The sequence below is a fragment of the Chironomus tepperi genome, unplaced genomic scaffold, assembly GCF_022539635.2.
Source record: "Chironomus tepperi strain 1889 unplaced genomic scaffold, CSIRO-AGI_Ctep_v1 contig_349, whole genome shotgun sequence".
NCBI lineage: Eukaryota > Metazoa > Arthropoda > Insecta > Diptera > Chironomidae > Chironomus > Chironomus tepperi.
Genome location: NW_027226471.1, coordinates 432,352 through 453,988, shown reverse-complemented (window position 1 = coordinate 453,988; position 21,637 = coordinate 432,352). Strand labels below are relative to the sequence as shown.

Sequence of the window (21,637 nt, the reverse complement as noted above, 5' to 3'; positions counted from 1 at the left end):
TCATTTTGAAATATTGTCAAGCATATTGATGTTTCAATATTTTTTATACATATTCCATATCCGACATAGAATGTGGCAAAAAATAAACAACAATGTTGATGCACAAGAAGAAAAGTTGGAATTTTTATGCTGATACTGCATTAGACGCTTCTTCACTGACTCCAATTAATCTAATTCCAATGTAATATATCTTAGAATATCCTTAAGAACTGCTTATCTAGACAAAATACATTAATATCTAGTTGATGTCTATTTTTGTCCACTCAGTATACAATATTCAAGAATTTTTCTTGTCTATCCCGAGCGACACAAATGGAGAAGGCTCCGACATATGGACTCTAAATTTAGGTGTCTTCAATTTGGTGTTAATCAAAGCTTGAAGCCAACCTCGATTTTAAATGGAAAAGTCGATTCTTGTTACAAAATTCGAGTTGACTTCGAACTCTTGTGTTCATAAAAGAATTTTAATGGCGCCTTTAAAGTTCCATGGCAGAGCTTGGGCGGAACCTACAATATTTGTATATCCCGGGTGTATCCGTCTGGATTCTACTCAAAAAGTAATAAGAATGAAGAAATTTTAAAGAAGACTTCTCGTTAAAAATCATAATGCGAAACATAAAACATTCCAATTTGTGTAAAGTAGAAAGACATAATAATGTAAAACCCACACTGTATAATAATGTTGATGAAACTTTTTACTTTACCTTAATTATTTATTCCAAAATACTTTTTGACTCACTTTTTTTTTTGACTGAAAACGGTAAATATATAAAATGTGTACCTTAAATGTAAACGAGAATCTCAAATTAGGGTTGAATTAAAAACGCTTTGGTTTCTCATTTTTTTTTCAGAATAAAGCATTAATTTATTTAATTTATCATCTTTTTTGTTTTTACAAAAATTATCGTAATGGTTTTGAGGTTAGATTAATTAAGCTAATTTGGGAATCATAATTTTTTGCTGATTACAGTGTGAATATCTGTGATGATTGTTCTATAATTGGAAATATTCAAATGGGATTTGAGGATTCATAACTTTCTCTGCTTATTCTAAATATCATTAGTTTATTAGCCATAAATTTAAGAATATATTAAATAACACGAAGGTGAACACATTTTATGGAAGTAAAATGTCTCATAAAATTTAATTTTCATTATTATAATTCCAACAAACTCATTTGCCAGACAGAGAAAGGTTAATTTTCTTAATAGAACAATTCATTAACAATTTAGAAGGGAACGTTAAGTGTAACATCTGACTATTCAACTACTGTACAAGGTCGTCGGTTGTATAATTTAGACTGAGGGGTACAAAAATGATTTATGAAGACATTCATGTGAGATGAATATAAAAAAGTATAATGTAAGAGAAAATAGTGTTTTTTATATCATCACACAGAGCATGTATACTTTTTTTTTACATCATATATACTTTATAACTCAACGTAATTCAATCCTGTCATAAGTGTTTTACAAGCAACAAACTGAGTTTATTGTTTATCATAAATGAATGAAAAACATTTTTATGCTTAAAAGTATATAAACAATATTTCGCTTGCTTCTTGTGGAGAAATTTTGTGGCATCTCGTTGAGAAGAAATAATTTATTAAGTTGCCTTTTTCATATCTCACGTCTTATTAAAATCTTCGCTAAAAATACATTTGTATAATATAAAGAAAGAAAAAGTTCATTTTGAGAAAAATTAGCAGTTTGATTTGATTCTTAGCATATCTTTTTATATAAATTACTTTAATTTGAAATGTAATTCACAAATGATGTTCAACTTTATGAAAGGAGGCTGAATGAAAAATTATAGAATTTTCTGGATGAACATTCAAGTATTAAGGATGAAGATTTAAATTAAATTTATGTTGTACATCATTTGTGAACTTCCATTTTATTAAATTTTGCGGATTTGTACTTGGTTTGACATTCAATAAATAATTTTTAATTCCTTATCCCGAGTGACACAAATGGAGAAGACTCCACAAAGGAACTTTTAAGTCCCCGCCTATTTTTGTCAGCCATAAGGACGCTTCACTGATACACTAAGCTCAAAGTCAACTTGAGATGACTCAACTCCATACAAAATTCGAATCGACTTCGAACTCTGCTGATACGACTTCCATATAGCCATTAATAGAACTTTAGTGGAGCTTTTTTCATTTGTGTCGCTAGGGAATGAAATGAATTTTGATAAGCAGCTCAAGAAATATTAATAAACTTTTCAATCTCAAAAATCTGTAACTTGACAAATTCTTCAGAAAATTCATTGAATTCTTAATTGAACTCAGCAAGATATGCTTTGACTGAGACTCACATGCTCAAATTTCAATTCTCTTGATTTTATATAAAAAGATATTTTTTAATAAATTTAAATTTCGAGTGTGATTTAAATAAATAAAGTTAAGGTGTAAAGAACAGTTGCTGTTCCCTTAAACACGTGCAGTGTCACACAAAAAAATCATAAAAATATTAAGAAATGAGAACATAACAAAAGTTTTGAGTTGTTTATCTCCTATCCGAAAATGCTATTGACAAAGCTTGATAGTCCAGTTGTCAACGATGAGATTATGCCGTCGTTTGATGTTGTTGGCTGTTGTTGTTGTGGTCGATATGGTGGGAGGCCGATTACAGGTTTTGGAACGGGACGCTCTCCGGGCTAATGGAAAATCATGATATTTTATGATCATTAACTGTAATTTTGTTGACACACACACACTCATGTGCAAATGGATATACATATTTACAGTTATTATACTTTTTGAACATTATTGCTCCCTCATCCTTCTTTATTAAATTACCACTACTGACATTACCTACCATTCACCACCAATTTTCATCTCCATTCTTGTTTTAACGTATATACAATAATGATTGATTATTATTTATCATAAATATACAAACATTTTTACCCAATATGCTAACAAATTATTATTATTTGAAATTTAATTATGCATAAAATTTTATTATTATTTGGCCATAAAATATTGAGCTTTACAGAGAAATCCTTTTAATATAGAATGCATTTAATCTATTTAAAACAATCATAAAATGTGTTTTAAGCCCAAATAATTCCAATAAATTATTCTTGGACATTAATTTATTTTTGAGGTTTTCATCATTTTATGTTTTGCTGCGAGGTGGTAAAAATCATTTACAGTGCCTATTAAATTAGTATATTTACAAAGATTCTGATTTTGGACTTTGATTTCTATCAAAGTATGGAGTCGTTCACTTATTACGGAACGCGAAAAATTGTCTTTTTGAGCTCATCCTCACCATTGTCTCAACAAGATATCCACAGAAATTTTGACTGTTTGAGGCGTAATCACCTCTTTCTTCAGAGCGTTACGTAATAAGTGAATGACCCCTATCCTAAACAAGATACTACAAGTTAATCCACAAAAATCTTGAAAATCTAAAAACTTTTCAAAAGTTTCAAAAAACTAAAAGCTTTAAACCCCAAAAAAGATTCAGAAACTAATCGAAACAAATTGTAATTGGATGTACATGTAGTAGAGTAATAGCAAGTAGTGCATTAATTATTTACATGACAAAGTAATTGAAGGTTATGTCAATATTTAGTTGCAAAATTACATTTTGAAAATCGGATTTTCCAGTTAGTTAGCAGCGTTTATATTGCATAATATGGATTATAGCTCATTTTATCAGAATAATTTATATTGCAAATGACAATCATCATTATTATTGGAGTCGGAAAATTTATTTTCCATATTCAATGTCTGCGTCATAGCTGCTTCATCAACATATCATATTATGTTTAATAATAAAAAAATATATATAATAATATTAACATTATAGAGAGTCGAGAAGATATAATGTAGTATATTAAAAGCAATATAATTCTCGTTGCCATACAGTATATTCATATTAGCTCTATCTAAATATTTGCAGACTGTTTAATAGTTATCAAGTAAGCTTTTCACATACATGTAATGTATCCATTTCATTTTCACATAGTTCATTTAATATCATTCAAAAACGTATTTACAATATTTATAAAAAAAATTTTGTAAATTGAATCTAGAACTAGTCTCTAGTGAATGGCAAAATTTATGACTAACAAATTGGGTTTTTTTAGATTAAGCATCATTAATTCCACTTGTAATGATTAAGCATCATTAATTTAACTGAGGATATAGTTTCCAATTATGTAGACAGATTTAATTAAACGCTTTAATGACTTCAAAAACTAGTCCAATTTAGATGAATTCTTAAGATATTTTAAATTAATATACAAACATCAAATTAGTTTAATTTACTTAGGATGAGTCCAAAATTGCAGACCTGAAGCCTTTGACTAACTATTTGGTCCAGCCAAAAACTAAAAACCTGTCCCCAACAGGCAAATAGACCGGTTTTAGGTACTTTTCAGTGCCATGAAAGCATACTCTTTACCTGTTGAAATGCGCATCTAAAACGCAGGCCTGTAGCTCTTGACCGAACCCAAAATTTAATTTTTACCGATAAGCTGAATTTATTTCACATTGGAAACTTGCATTAAATTTAAATAATTTTAATCACGAAACACAATAGTATCACTGTCGATTGTCGTTGAAGCATTAGGTGTATTAGGTATATAACATGTTGTACACGGTGATTGATTTGTTGGCAGTGAATTAATTGGAGTGTTTTTCAAGTGTTCTGTTGGAACTTCTACGAATTGATAGTGTCCTGGTTTTTGTTTGTGTGGCTGCTGTGGTGGAGGTTTTGGTTTAAATAAAATTGCATATTTCTATTATGTTAATCGGTTAGTTTGTATTGATGTGTGATTGTTATTTTAATTTTATATATGCGTGCAAAATCCAAATTGTTTAGGAAGCATAAAATATAGGAAGAAAAAGTTAGTAATTAATCGGAAAGTTTTTCATTGGAAAAATCTCATTAGTGCTTTCATTTCTAAAGCAATGGAAAATGTTTGTGCTTTAATCTTTTACAAGAAGCTTATAGTATCAGAAATATTTGTAAAAGCTTCCAAGCTATACATAGATTTTCTGTGGATTATTTTTTTGTGAGATTAAAACTTATCAAATGAAAATGAGAAACTTTATTCCTTTCTACACTCTACAAATTAATGTATTTTTGGAATTGGAAGCAAGTCTTGTAAAAGATTTGAAGAAAATTGCAAAGTGATTTTCAAAACAAACGGAAATAAGCTTAATCTCTATGCTATATACACAATTTGTCAAAAATTCTAGTTATAATAGTAATAATAAGTTTTTCGATTACGAGGACGTACCTTGGCTGGCGTTAAAGTTACATTTAACAACGTTGGATGTTGATCAACCTAAAGATACATCATTAAAAAATTATATGAAAAATTTCACTGCTTTTGTTTATGCTTACCACCATAAATTCTATTTCTTGTGGTGAATATCCATCTGCATAGACCTGTAGAATGCATGAAAAATGCGGAAAAACGAAAAGAACGAAATGAATTTAAATTTTTAATTGGATTAAATTCTAGCGTGGAAAATTATACATGCAACAGTGTCGGAAAAATTGCTTATGAGAAGCATGAACTTTTTTATGAAAGTTCATAAAATTTAAATAATGTAAATTGAGAGTACTTCACGTGATTTTCATGTTATTTTTTTTTGGCAAGAAGTGTTAATAAAATCTTTTTGTTTCTCTCTGTTGACTCCCCGAATGACACAGCGCTAACCCAGGTTTTAAAGCTTTGCCAAGCTCTCTTATTAATATGCCAAATGGAACCCGCCTCCGTGTGGCACTCATATGGCTCCCAAATAAAGTGGGTTTGTATTTGGTGTTATTAAAATATTTTGACATTTGAATGCCACATACCCGAGTAAAAATTCGATTTTATATCGGAGTGACTCTGACTTGCTGTCAGATTCGGTTTAAATCCAATATGCCAGATTCACGTCGACCTGGTGCCGAATTTTGAATCAATTAACCAACTTGTGCTATTCGACACAGAAGCCACTATCGTGTGGTACTCATATGGTTTGGAAGCTTTGGCAGAACCTTCTTCATTTGTGTCACTCGGTATCTTATAATAAAATTTCAGTTTCACACATTTATGTTTATGAATTTGATGAAATATGTAATATGTGTAGTAAACATTTCCGAAAATTAATTTTAAGGTTTTATAACTTAATATGGCAAAAAGTCAAAAGTTTAGATTTAATTTGAAAACCTTCAAGCATGTAAAAAGCAAAAGTGTCATTTGAAATTTTGTTATATTGAGTTTGTAAATATTGAAGCCTCAGCAGAAATTTGCTCATAAACAAACTCACTTTTAATAAGAAATCACTCGAAACAGTTTGTTTTGCAATTTAAAATCTCAGAAAAAAATACAGACATAAACCATCCTCCATCAACATTTAAATCTATAAAATACTCTTCTTATATTTACATTTCCCATCAATGAATATAAATGTTTGGCAAACAAACCTCTAGCTTATAAACTCCTGGAAGTAGAATTCTCCAGAATTCACCATATTTGGTTGTTTGGAAGCCGACATCACGTCCTTTAACTTTCAATGATGCTTTCTCAATAGGAACACCATTTTGATCATGAACAAATCCTTGAACGCCACGATGTGCTTCAGCTAAGAATTTAACGAGTGATGCTTGATTATCTGCCCAGTATTTCTTTAACTCATGTGCTGGAGGAAATTTGCAGCACGATATTTCAAGTGTAACTTCATAACATCCATACCAAATGTAGTTATAATCTTGCATTCCACCTGCATGTACATAAATAATATGCAAATTATGTAAAGTTTATTGTCTGACATACTAAAGTACTTACCGGTTAAAGGATACCATGCTGCACCATTTGTAATTCCATTTTGGAATGATGGAGTACTTGCTGAACTTTTACATGCAACACCGCGTGACATTTTAGCATGATTACTTGCATATACCAATGAGAGATGCTTGAAAACGTCATCATCAGGTGTAAGTGAAGGAGCTGATGCATATGAGTGGAACACTGAACCCAAGGGACATGTTGAGATGAAAAAAGAGGAAAAATAGAAAATGAAATGAAAAAAATTAAATTTCTTCCGCAAAAGTATTGCATTTTTTTACTTCACATCGAGAAATACTACTTGAACAGTTAAGTGTACTCACAGGAACATGTCGACGATGATCGACAAATCTCTAAATGATGTGAATGTTATTATATATCAAGTGAATGCATTAAAATTGAATAAAGAAGAAGAACGAAAAGAAATTTTAAGCTTTTGTTAAAACTTTTGCAAAATTATTTATGTATATTAAGATCTGAGAATGTATATATGAGGCACATTACGAGGAATAAGCATATTAAAGCACTTATACACGTACATTAGAGATATGTATGCTAGAGATAAAAAGTAAAACGTCTTCACATGCACATATTTTCGAGTGAAACTTTATACTTTATTGAATGTGAATGATCTTGAAAGCATTAGGGGTGAAAAGAAAGAAGATATAAGATACTTTTGTAATGATATATATCAGAAAAAATTATTTTATTAAACCTTTCCTGCTAAGTAATTTTATGCTTAATGCTTTTCTTTTTCCATTTCAAAGTATTTTGATCAGTGGTGGGCAACTTGTGTACCGTGGCACTAATTTTTTTTTTTTGGAAATCCCATGAACCCTATGTCGTGAGCGGGCATTTCAATTACGGTTCGAGGCTAACCATCAAGGTGTGGCACGAAAAATAAAAGGTTGGCCATCACTGATTAAGATATTCAAAAGAGTTTTTGAAATGCCAAAACTTAAGGGGAAATGAATGAAATAAGCTTATACATTAATATAATTACATTCAGCACAAAAGAATAAGAAATGAATTAATTTAACTATTGAATATCATAAATAAAATTTGAATTATTATGATATTCAATTCATGATGAACTAAAGTAACTAATAGTCTTAATAAGTTCAAAAGGAAGCACAGCAAAAATTCCTGCTAACAATTTACTGCATAAATTCAGTAAATGATCCTATTGAATTATTCAACATTGAAATATTCAAATTTATTATAGCTTGGGGACATAAAGTTGTGGATTTGTATTTTATGTATGATTTACGTAGACCTATATACATGCTCTTCATTTTTTGAAGATAAAGTTAGTAAAAACAGGCAATGTAAGGGCAATGATATGATTAATATTTACTTGTGTATAGCTGTATACTCTGAAAACTTCAAGCATCAATTGACATGAAACTTTCTTAATAAAACACATCCAAATATACAATGAGCATACTCACTTAAATGAGCATACTCAATTTTGTAATCATGAGAAGCTTTCTGTTCGGGACATTAACCACCATTAACCATAATGAAGATTTTCAACTTGTTGTGCTTTAAAACTTTTTGTTAAATCTAGTTCTCAATACTTGAACCATGAAATCCTAATGTACATAAATGCAACAATGTAAATGCAGCATTGCAAAAAATACAAACATTTTGAAAAATATCTTTAATGGAAAACTAATGTATGTGTAGTGAAATGTATCATAAAATACATATCATGTTATTTAGCTATGGATATACATATCTTCATTATTAAATATCTCGAACATGACATTTACGTTCTTATGTGGAAGTAAAAACCCTTTTCATTTACATTCTCTTGCTTCTTTACTGTGCTTTGTAAAAACGAAGCTTTTTTAGAGGATACGTAAAAGTGAAATTGGAGGAAAAGGTCGAAAGGCTTTTCGGACACATTGAAATAAATCAAAGAAAATTCTTGGAAAAATCTTTGGAACTGATTTTCAATTTTTTTCTTTCCTTCATACTCAGTCCCTAACATTTTTTTCTGACCTTCTCAAATCATAGACTTTAAGAAGTAAGGAATGGTTTCAAATGACATTATAAGTTCATGTTTACACTAGAGATGCTAAATACGATGAAATCAAGACTTATTTCCTACTATGTATTGACGTCATATTTTTTTCAGATCAAATTTCACTTTTGAAAGATTTTTCATCATAGCTGCTTATCGAATAAATTTATTTACTGCCATTACTTGACCGATACTTATAAAAAATTGAAATCAGGCACAAAACTAGGTTCGCGACAATATTACAAAATTCAAACCTTTTCTCATGCTTTTCTCTTGAATCAAAAAAGTTTGGAATCTCTTGAGATATCAAGACCATAATCCATAATTTACTTCCGTACATAATTCATGCAATAAGGGAAATGCCGACAAAAATTATTTTCACGGAAAATTCATTTTTCAAAAAGAAATTACGCTAATAAATTTTACATCCAGTAACATGGGAAGCATTTCATTCAATAAAATGTTGCGCTTCTTATGAATGAATATATAAACTGGGGGATGGATTAATATCACGCCTATTACATATATTAAGTGAATATTCATCATCGCTCCATTCCTACAATATCTTTAATGTCAATTTGCATACCATATCGTTTTTCATATTTTTTTTTCTATACTTAATAACTTCCTTAAAATGAATGACGTCATCTTGAAATTGCTTTCAGCAGGAAGCCATTCATACAATATAGGATTGAGGAATAAACTCTCTGGAGTAAAGATAATACAAGCTTGATTTAATTCAATGGAAGCTTTAAAATGGGAATGAAGTTTGAAAGAGTTGCCGAAAAGAATCCAAATGAAGCATGCATGTTTATGTCAGATATATAAATAGAGAAAATCCATTCCTGCTTGCAGCAAAATATTTTTTAAAGTAAAACGTATGCAGCCACGAGTAGGGAATTGAATTATTGTATTTATTTAAAATCTATACTATATGAATTTTGATTGACGTCAAGCATGTTCACGTTTTCAATTGATTATTAAATTCGTTAAAAGATTAAAGGAATTGGCTGTATTCTTTTCATTGGTTTATCGATTTCATCAAGATATTATAGCCTGCATGTGACAACATGTTTAAGAATTTTTTTCAACCAAACTTTTGAAGAGTTTAAATTTTTTGGATCGATTTCGAGGAAAAAATGCTTTAATGATTTAATCTAATTATTGTATAATGTACTTAACCTAGAAATAATTTTACTAAACGATCTACATGTGTTTTACCGTGTTAAAAGCACTTGTTAACACCGATTCACAACTTATTTCCGTATTTATGCTGGTGTTTATGGTAATGGTTCAACGTTGCATGTACCAACTTTTGTGTAGAGATTATTATTTTAAGCACAGCTCAAAGTTGACGGAAATTTTATATGAAGCTGAGTCGAATCAGGTTCATTTTTCCATACAAAATCCGAATCGACTTCGACCTCTGATTTTAAGTTTATTTATTTTTCAAATAAAATTTAAATATTTTATAAATTTGGGATATGAAGTTGATTTCAGGATTTCTACAAAAATTAAGTTCCATTAAGTCCCAAATCTTTAATGTAATTATTGAAATAAATAAAAAAAAAAAATAAACATTATTTCAATTTTCTCTCTCTAAGAACAATCCACAGGCCAGAATTTTACGAAAGGAAGCTATAACGGTGCTTATAAAATATTAAATTTTAAGACCATTCATCTGCTTCTGTATCAAATGCATTTACAAAAGCGAAAAGAAAGCAATGGATGCTCGAGATTTAAAATAAGTCCCTTGATAAATTTCAGGGATTACGAAAATTCTTTAAAATACTTTAATTCAATTTTTATTTAAAAAATATTTTCGTTAATGTCTTTAAAGTTTTCAACAAGTTTTCAACTAAACTGGATGAATTGCAAGCTAATGTCATAATCCAAAATAGAAATTTAAGATTAAGAGAGCCTTTCCGCGAGACATTTACAATTCATCTTCCTTGTAACTTTTCATGTTCTCTGTTTTCATGAGCTCACAGCAAAATAGAAGACGAAAAGCATTGTCTATTAAGAAGAAGTTAGGAATGAAGTCAAAAGCGTCTTGTATGATTTATATTAAAAAGAACCATACCAATTTTTAATCATAACTTAAACGACGTGAAACAAGAAAGAATGCTTCTCATACAAAATTAATTGCCATGACAGAAAATGTGGCTCGTTGTGTTCACAACAACAATCCATTTTCCACTGTTTTATCGCATTTTTCACGTTTTTTTTCTCGTTCTCTTATTTTTTTATGCTCAATGAATGAAATAAACTTTTTTTTCATATATTTTTAAGCTATGGTCATAAAAAAGCACATGAGAATTTTTTTATTGCCGCACCGAAATGTAAAAGAGGAAAAAAATAAAGTCATGAACAACTGACCCTTTTTGGTACGGTTCGGGCCATTTATGAAAATCAAATAGATTAAAAAGCTTTTTACACACAGAAAAGATAAAAAAAGAGAACACAGAAAGTGAGTGCGACGTGATGAAGAGGTTGTTTTGTACTTTTCGTTATACTATTATGGATACTTACTGGCATTTGGAGTGTTGTCAAATGGATAGCTCGCAACCTAAAGACATGAGTAGAAAGAACAAAATATTTGTTTAGAGAAATAATAAATTTTAAGAACTAAAGCTTACCAATGCACCACCGTGTAATGAGCCACTTAGTAGAAATTGTATTTTTGAGATCCAATCCTTAACAGCATCTGTTTCTGGTTGAGTACGTTTAGTATTTGCTTTAAAATAATCTGGGAAATTTCGATTCAGGTCATAGCCTCTTGAGTTTCCTCTATAAAAAAAATGTCGAGTATATAGAATAAAAATTTTACGGATATCTTCATGTATAATATTCAGGATTGAGTGTGTAAATTTGTTGTGAATTGTCACAAGAGCTTATTGAGAAGGAAAATGACTTCCTCCTCAAAATAATCAAATATTTGAAAATGTCATTTATTACCTTCCCTTTCCACCTTCACATTCACCCTCACGAGATGCTGCATACCCATCAGGATTCATAGACGGCATAATATGAATTCTTGTATTATCCAAAAGCCATTTGATATATGGATCAGTATAGTAGCTTGTCATAAAATATTGAATCAAGTGTAAGAGCAATTCACGTCCAACCGCCTCATTTCCATGAATATTTCCAATATATTTGACATCTGGCTTGCCTAGCATATGCTCATATGGTGATGATGAGACCTACATCGTAATAATAATGAAATAAATTTTGATATGACTACGTTCAATTTATTGACAGATCACATGATCCTTATTTTTCTTTAAAGTATTCTCAATTTGAACCTTAAAGCTGAGATACTTACCACCATAACCCATAAATCACGATTTTGAACAGATTTTCCTATTGTGATTTGAAAAGGCACGAGAAATTGGAGCAGAGAATAATTTGATAAATTAATTATAGACTTAATAAATGAGATAATTTAGAAGTAGGATGGTACATTTCCGCTTACCTATCGAGTACAATGCTGTAAGATTTGGATACCTAAAAGCCGTTTGTCTTTATGTAATTTAGTGGAGAAAAAGAGGAGGAAAAATTAGATAAAAAAGAGAATAATAATAATGTTATGGTAGTTAATTAAGATTTTTTTCTAATCCCATCATTTTGATAAAGATTGAATGAATTTAATTAAAGGGCAATGCCTCTTCTTAGATTTATTTTAAATCTACCTATCATCTACCATAAATTTCCTATTTCATTACCTCAAAAAATTTGTCATCTCCTCATGATTATGATAGACGAAATCCAATGTTTGTGGAGCTGAGCCGACATCATATGGTCGAGACAGCTCAGAAAATTGACCATAAATCAATGTCTGACATGATAAAAAGAGTATCACAGATAGTAGACAGTACCGAAGCATCTTGAAATTGAAAAAAACAGAAAGAAAAAAATCAGATTAAACGATAAAGTTATTTATGGCGGTTGTGGATTGTAATTGATTGTGGAAGTCAAAGAAGTTTATCATTTTGTGGTCTGTAATTTCATTTTCAATGAGCTAGAAAGCGCTAGTATTGCAATTGTGGAAATTATCTTCTTATTTTAATTCTGGGGGTAAATTAAAGTAGCATGATGTAATATAGATACTCAAACTATATTTGCATGTCATAACAGTACTCATGTGTGTCACAACAAATTTATAGAAATGAATGAAGTTTATAGAAATTGAAATTTTTAAGCAAAAGTAATTTAAATTCATTATTTCACATTTAATATCATCCGTTATTTTAACGTTAATTATTGCAGACGTAAATGAGCTAAATAAAGATAATTTCATTTCTTCTTTTGTAGTCATTTTCCAACACGACGTTCTTATCTTACATTGAAAATGTCTAAGTTTAAGATGGTTTAAATAAATGAAGAAAAATATTTGTACGCTCACGATAATGACAATGATAATGATTCAGGAAACTTTTATAATACGTGACAGCACAATAAAGGCATTTGGGCAGAGTTGATTTCTAGCAACTGTCTTTAAACTTAACAAAATCACCCAAAAGATACATTTCGTAGAAATGACTGAAAATCTGGCTACAGGCTAGCGTAACTCTGGCTCCAAACTATATTCGATGATATCCGGCCTCAAGCCAGAGTCAAGTTTGCTAGACATCAAATTTTCTGCCATTACTACGCCACATCCAGACTGGGTCAATAATTGAATCCAACTCTGTGTAGGGATGTAGGAAAATAGACAATAAAACGTTATACTTTTAAATAAAAGTTAGGAATGAGAGACAAAAAAGCGTGAGGAAGCAGATTAAAGGTACAGGCATATATAAACACACATACAAAAAGTTTAATGAAGGTGGAAATGAGCTGAAGATTGAAATGATAATGTGTTTAACGAGATGTGACAGGAAAGTCCTTTTCAACTATCTATAAAATATTTTTAAATGTTTACTAAGCACACACACACTCAATGCCTTCAACTAATAGGATTTCCTGATTCAATCAGGCTTTGTTAATATCAAAAGTGAGCTTTCCAAGAAACATTTTGCCATTATGTGATGTTTACTTAAGAAACTATCTCGATTGTTCAGCAAAGTGGTGAATGAAATTTTATTTAGAGACAATAGCATCAATAGTGAGTCTCTATAGAGAATAATAAAAACAAAAGCAGAAAAAAATTGACTTCCATCTTCGTTTAAGTCTTTTGTGCATTATTTTCTATAGAAGTTTTTTTTATCGTCTTAAGCACGCTTTTATTCTTCGATATCATTCATTATAAATGAAGCTTGATGTGATGAAAGCAATGTGCTTACAGACACCACATAAAACAATACCATAGGACAATAATCATTACTTTTTGTGTCTTCCTTTCCGTTATGGTGTCAATAAAATCACTTGCCATATTTCAACGATTTAAACCTTTATATTGGATGAAAGTATGCTATTAAAGCTGCGAAGATTTATGATAAAAAAATAAGTAAAAGTGCTTGATAATTCAATGGTCAAGTCTGAATAGATAGTAAAAGTTTACACACAATTTCCATTGACATTGTTTCATAATGTTTTGAATTGCTTTCAATTTCATAATATGGGTCATCAAAATTTCGTCGGAATTGACACACATTGAAATGTTAAAAATATCGTGGATATGCAAAAAAAGATTCACAAATTCAATATAAAAAGTTTACCTACACTAATTTAGAAGCAACTAGTTGTTTGGGTCAAGAAAAAATTCATATTAATGAAATAATAAAATACTTGATTTTATATTATCGGTTTCTTTATAGTTAGGTAGCTTAAATGACTTGCAAAATTTCGCTCTAACCAGAAATATTCAGGTATACTGGTTGGGGAACATTCAGGTTTAAAGTGAATACATAATTAATTATTATTTGAAACAAAAAAATACAATTAACTTTCAGCAAGTTCTTTGGTAAGAGGTGTGGACCACAATTGTTCTGTACGGCCAGTGCATTAAAATTTAGTCTGATCAGATTAAGCCGGTATTGTAGTTCATTCACAATACTAACTTATTGTTTTATTACTAGTATAAAAGTCCATCAAGAATGGTTGGAAAATATTATCGGTTATTCTGAGTTCTATTGGGATTTATACATGAGCGACATTCCGACATTCTGATTCTTTAAAGTTTCTTCATTTGTGTCGCTCGGGAAATAACAATTGAAATTTCCAAAGTAAGCATAAAAACAATTAAACATTGGAGATTTTCAAAACTTTTATAAAAGTACACATACAAAAGCAAATCAGAATCTCAAACTTAAAAGTTTATGAAAACAGGACAGAGCATAGAGCAGAATAACAGACAGAATGACAGAAGGACCCATGTTATTTCCAAACATAAGGAATAGTCTTTCATTAAAATTTAATTATTTTAAAAATTCTTACAACCACATTTGCAAAATAAGAACAAAAAAATGCTTGACATTGTTCAGCATCAATTCATAAGTGACTAAGACAGTTACGTAACATTCACAGTAATTTTGTTTTTGAATGATTTACAAACATGGAAATAAATTTTCATAATAACACTGACATATTTTCATTTTGAGAGTATTTTCACTTAAATTGGAAGTAATTACAACAGCATATGAGTTTCACATATTTTCAAACCATAATCTCCTTCATCTACATACTTTCTTATCCTACATGACACATATTATTATGTCGCACAAATAATCTACATACTTTAAAGCACTAAACTCATTTCGTCTTTCGTCAACAACATAATTTCAAAACCATAATTGATTCAAATACCTTTAACACGAATTTCTATTCTTTCACTTCCAACGACTCAACAACAACTGATTGAGTTAGAATAGATGGAATAATAAAAGTCTGGTTCAAAATATTCAATGATGAAATTTTTTTGTGAATATTCATTTTTTGTCGCAATATTGTGATGTTTAATACAAAAATAATGCCATAAAATTCAATTTCCGGTTGTGCCATCATCATCATCATCATCATCATGATCGCATGGCAGACAGAATAAGCAAGTGAGCTGGCAATAATACCACACTTTTTCCATTTAAAAAATCGAAATATTGTAAAAAAGAAATGACGTACAATGCCACACTATTGCTGATATCAACAGCAGCAGCACCAAATGGAAACAATAACAAGTCAACAAATTTTTATCGTGATTCAATAATTTTCACATTTCGCTGATTTCGAAAGCGAAACTTTTTTTTATAATTTCATTCTACTTGTGATTTTCCGCTAGATACCTAGTCTATTAAGTGAAATTGACAAAACAAAATATAGATGTAATAAGTATATTCACGGGCTTCAATTACCTTTCGAATGAGGCGTGGATAAAGCTATAATCTTGATAAACAATATTTTATAATTCATAGAATTAAGAAAAGTTCGCAATTGAAAAACTTGATCATAAAACTAGCAATTTACAGCCTATTTAAGGAAGTGCTGTCCAAACTTTGAGCCGCGGCATATTAGTACATGGCTGATTTCTTTTGGAAATGATATGACCCGTATGCTGTGTGTGGTTTCTATGTATTAAAGATTACCACCAAGTTTTATCGTGGCGCAAAAAAAGTTGGACAACACTGATTTGTTGTTAAGTCTTAAATTAAGTGTGAATAGAAACTGTCTACTACTTAACAGTTTACTTATGATCATATCTTATGTGAATGAAGGATCCAGTTAGTACTCGAGTTAAGAACTTGATATACTGTCTAGTAATTAGACCTCAGGTCGAATAACGATATTTTCTATGGAAAGTTCCGAAAAATTTATTATTAGTCGACCTTAGATCTAGTTACTAGACATTATATCAAGTTCTCCATTCGGGATAATAATAAGAATTCTCATTCTAAAAATATTCAGGACAGAATAACCCTAAAATTAGCAAACTAAACATCTTGAAATGCTGATGATTTCAAGAAGGACAAAAGCTTAATTAGCCATAAAACTCTTGAAGGAAATTCATCAAGAAAAAGCGGAAGTGATCTTTCATTACATTCTCGGAAGTTGGTTAGGACTGAAAGTTTACAATTTTAATTAGAGACCGTAATTCACCATCTGTAACATGCGCATTTAGGCATTGTGTAACGTGAACTCAAAGCTTATTACTTTGGAGAAAACGTAAAAGATCTCATTGGAATCAATTTTCAATTTGATGAAAAGGGTAAATAATGAGATTTATGTAAAATGATATGCGTTTCCATAATTATTATGCTATAAATCACATAATTTTCAAAAAGAAAGCATTTAGTATTGAAAACTACCAGGAAATTCGTTCATAAAATCGGAGGATAATTGGAATTAATCTTCAAAGTCACGTGCGTCAAGAGTAATTATTTTGATAGTCTTGAGCAAATTGCTAATTAAATTTGATAATATCAGTTATTATCATGAGGATATAAGGTATAATATAATTAGTTTAAAGCCTTAACAACTTTTGAATAGAAAGGATTTAATTGGAGTAATTAAAAAAATTTTAGAGCCATCACTTAGCGGATTAAAAAGATGTAATTATCTCATAAATAAACAATGTAATTAAATTTCAAGGTTTAATTAAAATTCCAAGCAAATGCCTGCTTATTAAATTTCTATGGAAATTTCATGCTCGCGCTCTTTGTGGTACAGAGTATAAAATTTTAAATTTCTTTTGAAATTACTTCCGTTGAGTCTTTAATCTATCTGGTGGCTAAAAATTAATCTTGTCATTTGCGTGATAATTCAAATTTTATTAATTTGGTTTAAATTGCTCTCTAGTACGTGACATACTGAATATTTATTTTGTATTCCCGAGCGACACAAATGAGGAAGGTCCGCATTGGAGCTTTTAAGGCTCCACCACGGAGCTTTTAAGAATCCAAAAATTTATGGACGTCTAATGGAAACGGCTTCCATGTGGTTTTAACAGAAGAAGTTTAGCAGATCCTTAAAAGCTGCGTGGTGAGCCTTCTTCATTTGTGTCACTCGGTTAGGAAAACTCATCATAAAATGACTCAATTATATTTTTAATTAATTTAAACTAGCATTATGCTTAATCTTGTTCAGTTTCAGTTTCATCTCATATAATTTGACTCATTTCATTGTTCTAAACTTTTAGTGATAAAATCCAACTTCCATATTTTTTTTCTCATAATTAAAATCGAGTGTTATTGGCATGTAGGTAATTGAATTTTTTGTTTAAAAATCTCTCATTTGGTTGATTAAGGTGTGAAATTTTTGAGAGAAATGTAAATGAATCTGACATTATTAATTATAAATTGTGTTGATGAAATTGACACTAATTTATTGATGCAAATCGGAAGGAACTGTCTATAAACTGCAAAATCGATCACGAAATTTGAGTTTGAATATTACGATAGTAAGTAAGTAAACAAATAAATCGAACTATTATGATTGCATGAATACACATTCATGAATTAATCATACACATTCAATATTCATTAATGCTTACTCACAAAGTTACACAGAACTGAAAATACAACTGAATGGGAAAAAAGTCTATATTAATGTTATGAATATGAAAGTACAATTAACTAAAACCTTATTCACTGATTGCAGTCTATCATCGATTAAGTAAATAGTCAAGCTTTCTATCATTCATATTTTATTGAAATTCATATAGTCAGTTAGAGCTAGGCTGACCAGATATTGTCAAACTGACCCGAGTGGACAAAAATAGAACTAGTAATCAACTAGTTATGACGTATTTTTGTCCAATCGGATGTGTATTAAATTTCATTAAAAACGGCACTACTTTACGTGAGAGGAAATTACTAGTTATTATTGATTATGCATCGCATGATGTGAGCTATAATTTGGAAACATAATAAAGTGAAAATTGTCAATTTCTGGTCGATAATTTTTGCAATTTGAGATAAGAAAAATTACATCGCACCATATGCATGCATAATAAACATATGAACTATCCCATAATGGTTTTATTATTATGATTACAATGCTGAATGATAAAGAGCAACAATTTTTCAACCAAAAGACAACAGCGTCAACATTGTTTAGAAATGCTATGACAAGTTTCACTAACGATGACAATTTTTCTAACGTTCTCTTTTTTCCGAACTTTCATGATGCTGAATGTAATATGGGATAGAATATTATCAGTTGAAAGAGTAGAAAAAAACACCCATTCTCAAATGCCATACGATGAGTATATGTGCTTTTTAATATAGAGCAAAAATAAAACAAGCGAAAAAAAAAAGAATATAACGGAAAAAAGTGAATGAATGTAGGCATCCATAAAAAGTATCACCGCTTTATGCCAGCTAAAGAGCGAAGAGAATGAGCACTGGGTAAACATATGAAAGACACATATTCGAAGGTATGTGTCATATGTCTATGTCATATAACGGTTGAATTGTGAGAATGAGGATCGAAAGAAAATGAAACGTCGAAGCTCATTTGCGTAAAAAAAAATAAATCGGTGAGAATCTCGATGAATTGAATGAAGTTGAACAGTCTAAAAGAGATAACAAATCGGATTTTGAAATTCCATGAATAGAAAAAAAGGAATTCCTTTTATGCTTGTTTGTAACTTTGAGTGACAAATGAACAAATTGAAAAAAAAAAAGAATTTACTTTGTTTCTGTGCTATCTCACCTTCATACTTAACATTTTTTGTTACTTATTTGTAGTGTGACTTAAATGCAGTAACTCAATCTGTTTTTGACGAGACAATGTTGTTAGATTTTTCAGTATTTATAAATGAAAATTCTTTGTGATAAGTAATACAATAGGATTTAAAAAATGAACAAAGCACGTAAAAGCTTTAGATTAGTGACTTTGAAGAAATATCTAAAATTCAAGTTAAAAACTTTTAAATGACCAAATCAGAACTCGAAGTCGACTCGAATTTTATATGGAGTCGAGTCAACCTGAGTCGACTTTTTCACACAAAATCCAAATCGAAAATGTAGCTACAAAATACTCATGAAGAAAAACAGAGTATTGAACTTGATAAGATGTAAATCTCTTATCAGAATTGAAAGAAATTTTAAATAAAATTAATTTTTTCTTCTTTAAATCAAGAAGAGAATTTAAAATTTCTGGGGATTCCACATAAAATATTCCCGAACAGCACAACGTGTTTACGGAGACATCGCTACGTTGCCTTAATAACGGTAAAGCGCAAAGTTGGCTTGACGACAACGTGAAGGTTGATTTTGACCTATTTATACAGTAAACAATTTGTTTCGCCATGTTGTGTCGCTCGGGATTAAAACTAACTAACTATCATACTGATCTTCACTTTCAATGAGATAATCTCATTCTATTACTTTCAAGTTATGCCTGATCTGTCATTCTAACGCAATTAATTGACAAATTTGGAAAACCCAATGTTAATAATAGAAATTGAATATTGTAGAACTTTAATCGAAATTACGACTAAATATTAAAGTATTTACGACTTAATTATTCGCGATTGAGATGTTTAATACAGGACCTGGCAACTAGTATGAAGTTTCATCTATATTATTTAGAAATTGGAATCTTTAATCTAACCATCAACCGCACTTTACAATGAGATCTCTCACTCAATATTGATACGAAATTGCTTTGCTATTGACACTTTAAAACCAGTAAATTGTGTTCATCTTGTATGAAGATCTCAATTTATATATATCATGATTTATAAAATTATTTCACATCACATAATTGGAAGTGTCACATTAAAATGCTTTTCATTCTCGTCACATGTACACTATAATTGGTATTGTTTTTATTTGCCTATATGGTCTATTGTATGTTGAGTGGACAAAATTAATCATGTGAATCAGGTGCTGTTGAAAGGCTGAAGTGAGAGAATACTCATTGTAATTGCATTTATGGCTAGTATAAATGAGAAAACAGAGAGAGAGTCAATGATAATATAATGGCAAAAGCAATGTCTCTTATGTGCACGAACAACTTGTACTTGACACAAAACTTGTGCTGATTATGCTTTCGTTGGTTTCGTCGAAGAATAAGAAAATTGGGTCAATATCACTACATAAATTTCTTCGTTCTCTTTCGACATTTTTTCTTTCCTCCATTTACATTACATACTTGGTTCTTGGTCGGAGATTGATAGTGAGTATCGATTCAGTTGACCATGACCATGACCTTACTGACTGTATGCATTTATTTACTTCCGTACTTGAGTATTGAATTTTTAGAATTTCTCAATGAAAGTTGTACTGTGTTAAGCTATTTAAGTCCCACAAATATTTTGATGTCAAGTTGTTCTATTTAATTTACGAAATACCTGTATAATTCACACCACAAAATCTGTGTTCAATGACTTGATTTAAGACTGTCCACATATACAAAACAATGAATTAAAACTTAATGGCTTACTTTGATGATTTTATTTGCTTATCGAAAAATAACTAATCACACTGAACACAATATTGTTTCTGAATATTCAAATTCGATAACTTTTTAAATGATTTTTACACAAAATGCCGATGCAATAAAATTTCTTTTATATTTCTCTTCTCTATCCAACTGCTTCACGCAGCTGACAACGTCAAACTGAAACTGTAGCCTGTTATTTTAACATTGAAATACTTTGCGCATTTTTATTTCGGTGTTGAGCTTCTCCGCTTCTTTCTTTTTTCTATACACATTCCTTATCTCTTGCTTCTATGTGTTATACACAGAACAAATGTTATGAATCGATTTTAAGAGAGAAATATACATTGAAAAATATGTATAATGCTGTAAAATAAAAATACAAAACCAAAAATGACGCTGATTTTATTTTAAACAGTGTGTTGTGTGATATTTTGCATCGTTAATCTCTTTCTATCTCTCTTTGCTTTCTTTCACTTTGTT

At 30.0% G+C, this 21,637-nt stretch overlaps 2 protein-coding genes across 13 annotated transcripts in view; one reads left to right on the top strand and one right to left on the bottom strand.

The window, feature by feature from the left end:
• The window catches only part of LOC139094114 (protein qui-1), a 91,309-nt gene that overhangs the window by 28,355 nt on the left and 41,317 nt on the right, over nucleotides 1-21,637 (top strand). The window lies entirely within an intron of this gene.
• LOC139094052 (carboxypeptidase D-like) lies at nucleotides 840-21,323 on the bottom strand. 8 transcript variants are annotated; one of them, XM_070644940.1, is made up of 12 exons: nucleotides 19,421-19,491; nucleotides 12,559-12,719; nucleotides 12,309-12,355; nucleotides 12,159-12,196; nucleotides 11,789-12,036; nucleotides 11,470-11,620; nucleotides 11,363-11,399; nucleotides 6,802-6,999; nucleotides 6,441-6,736; nucleotides 5,370-5,414; nucleotides 5,263-5,310; nucleotides 840-2,661 (listed from the first exon to the last, which is right to left on the bottom strand). In XM_070644940.1, exons 1-12 carry the CDS (start codon nucleotides 19,433-19,435, stop codon nucleotides 2,518-2,520), a joined length of 1,428 nt encoding a protein of 475 aa, XP_070501041.1. In that variant the 5' UTR covers nucleotides 19,436-19,491; the 3' UTR covers nucleotides 840-2,517. The 8 variants fall into 8 exon arrangements, with proteins under 8 accessions (XP_070501041.1, XP_070501042.1, XP_070501036.1 ...); XM_070644941.1 differs by having other exon boundaries at nucleotides 840-1,648; nucleotides 19,421-19,488; XM_070644935.1 differs by lacking the exons at nucleotides 840-2,661; nucleotides 19,421-19,491 and adding exons at nucleotides 3,055-4,758; nucleotides 21,158-21,323.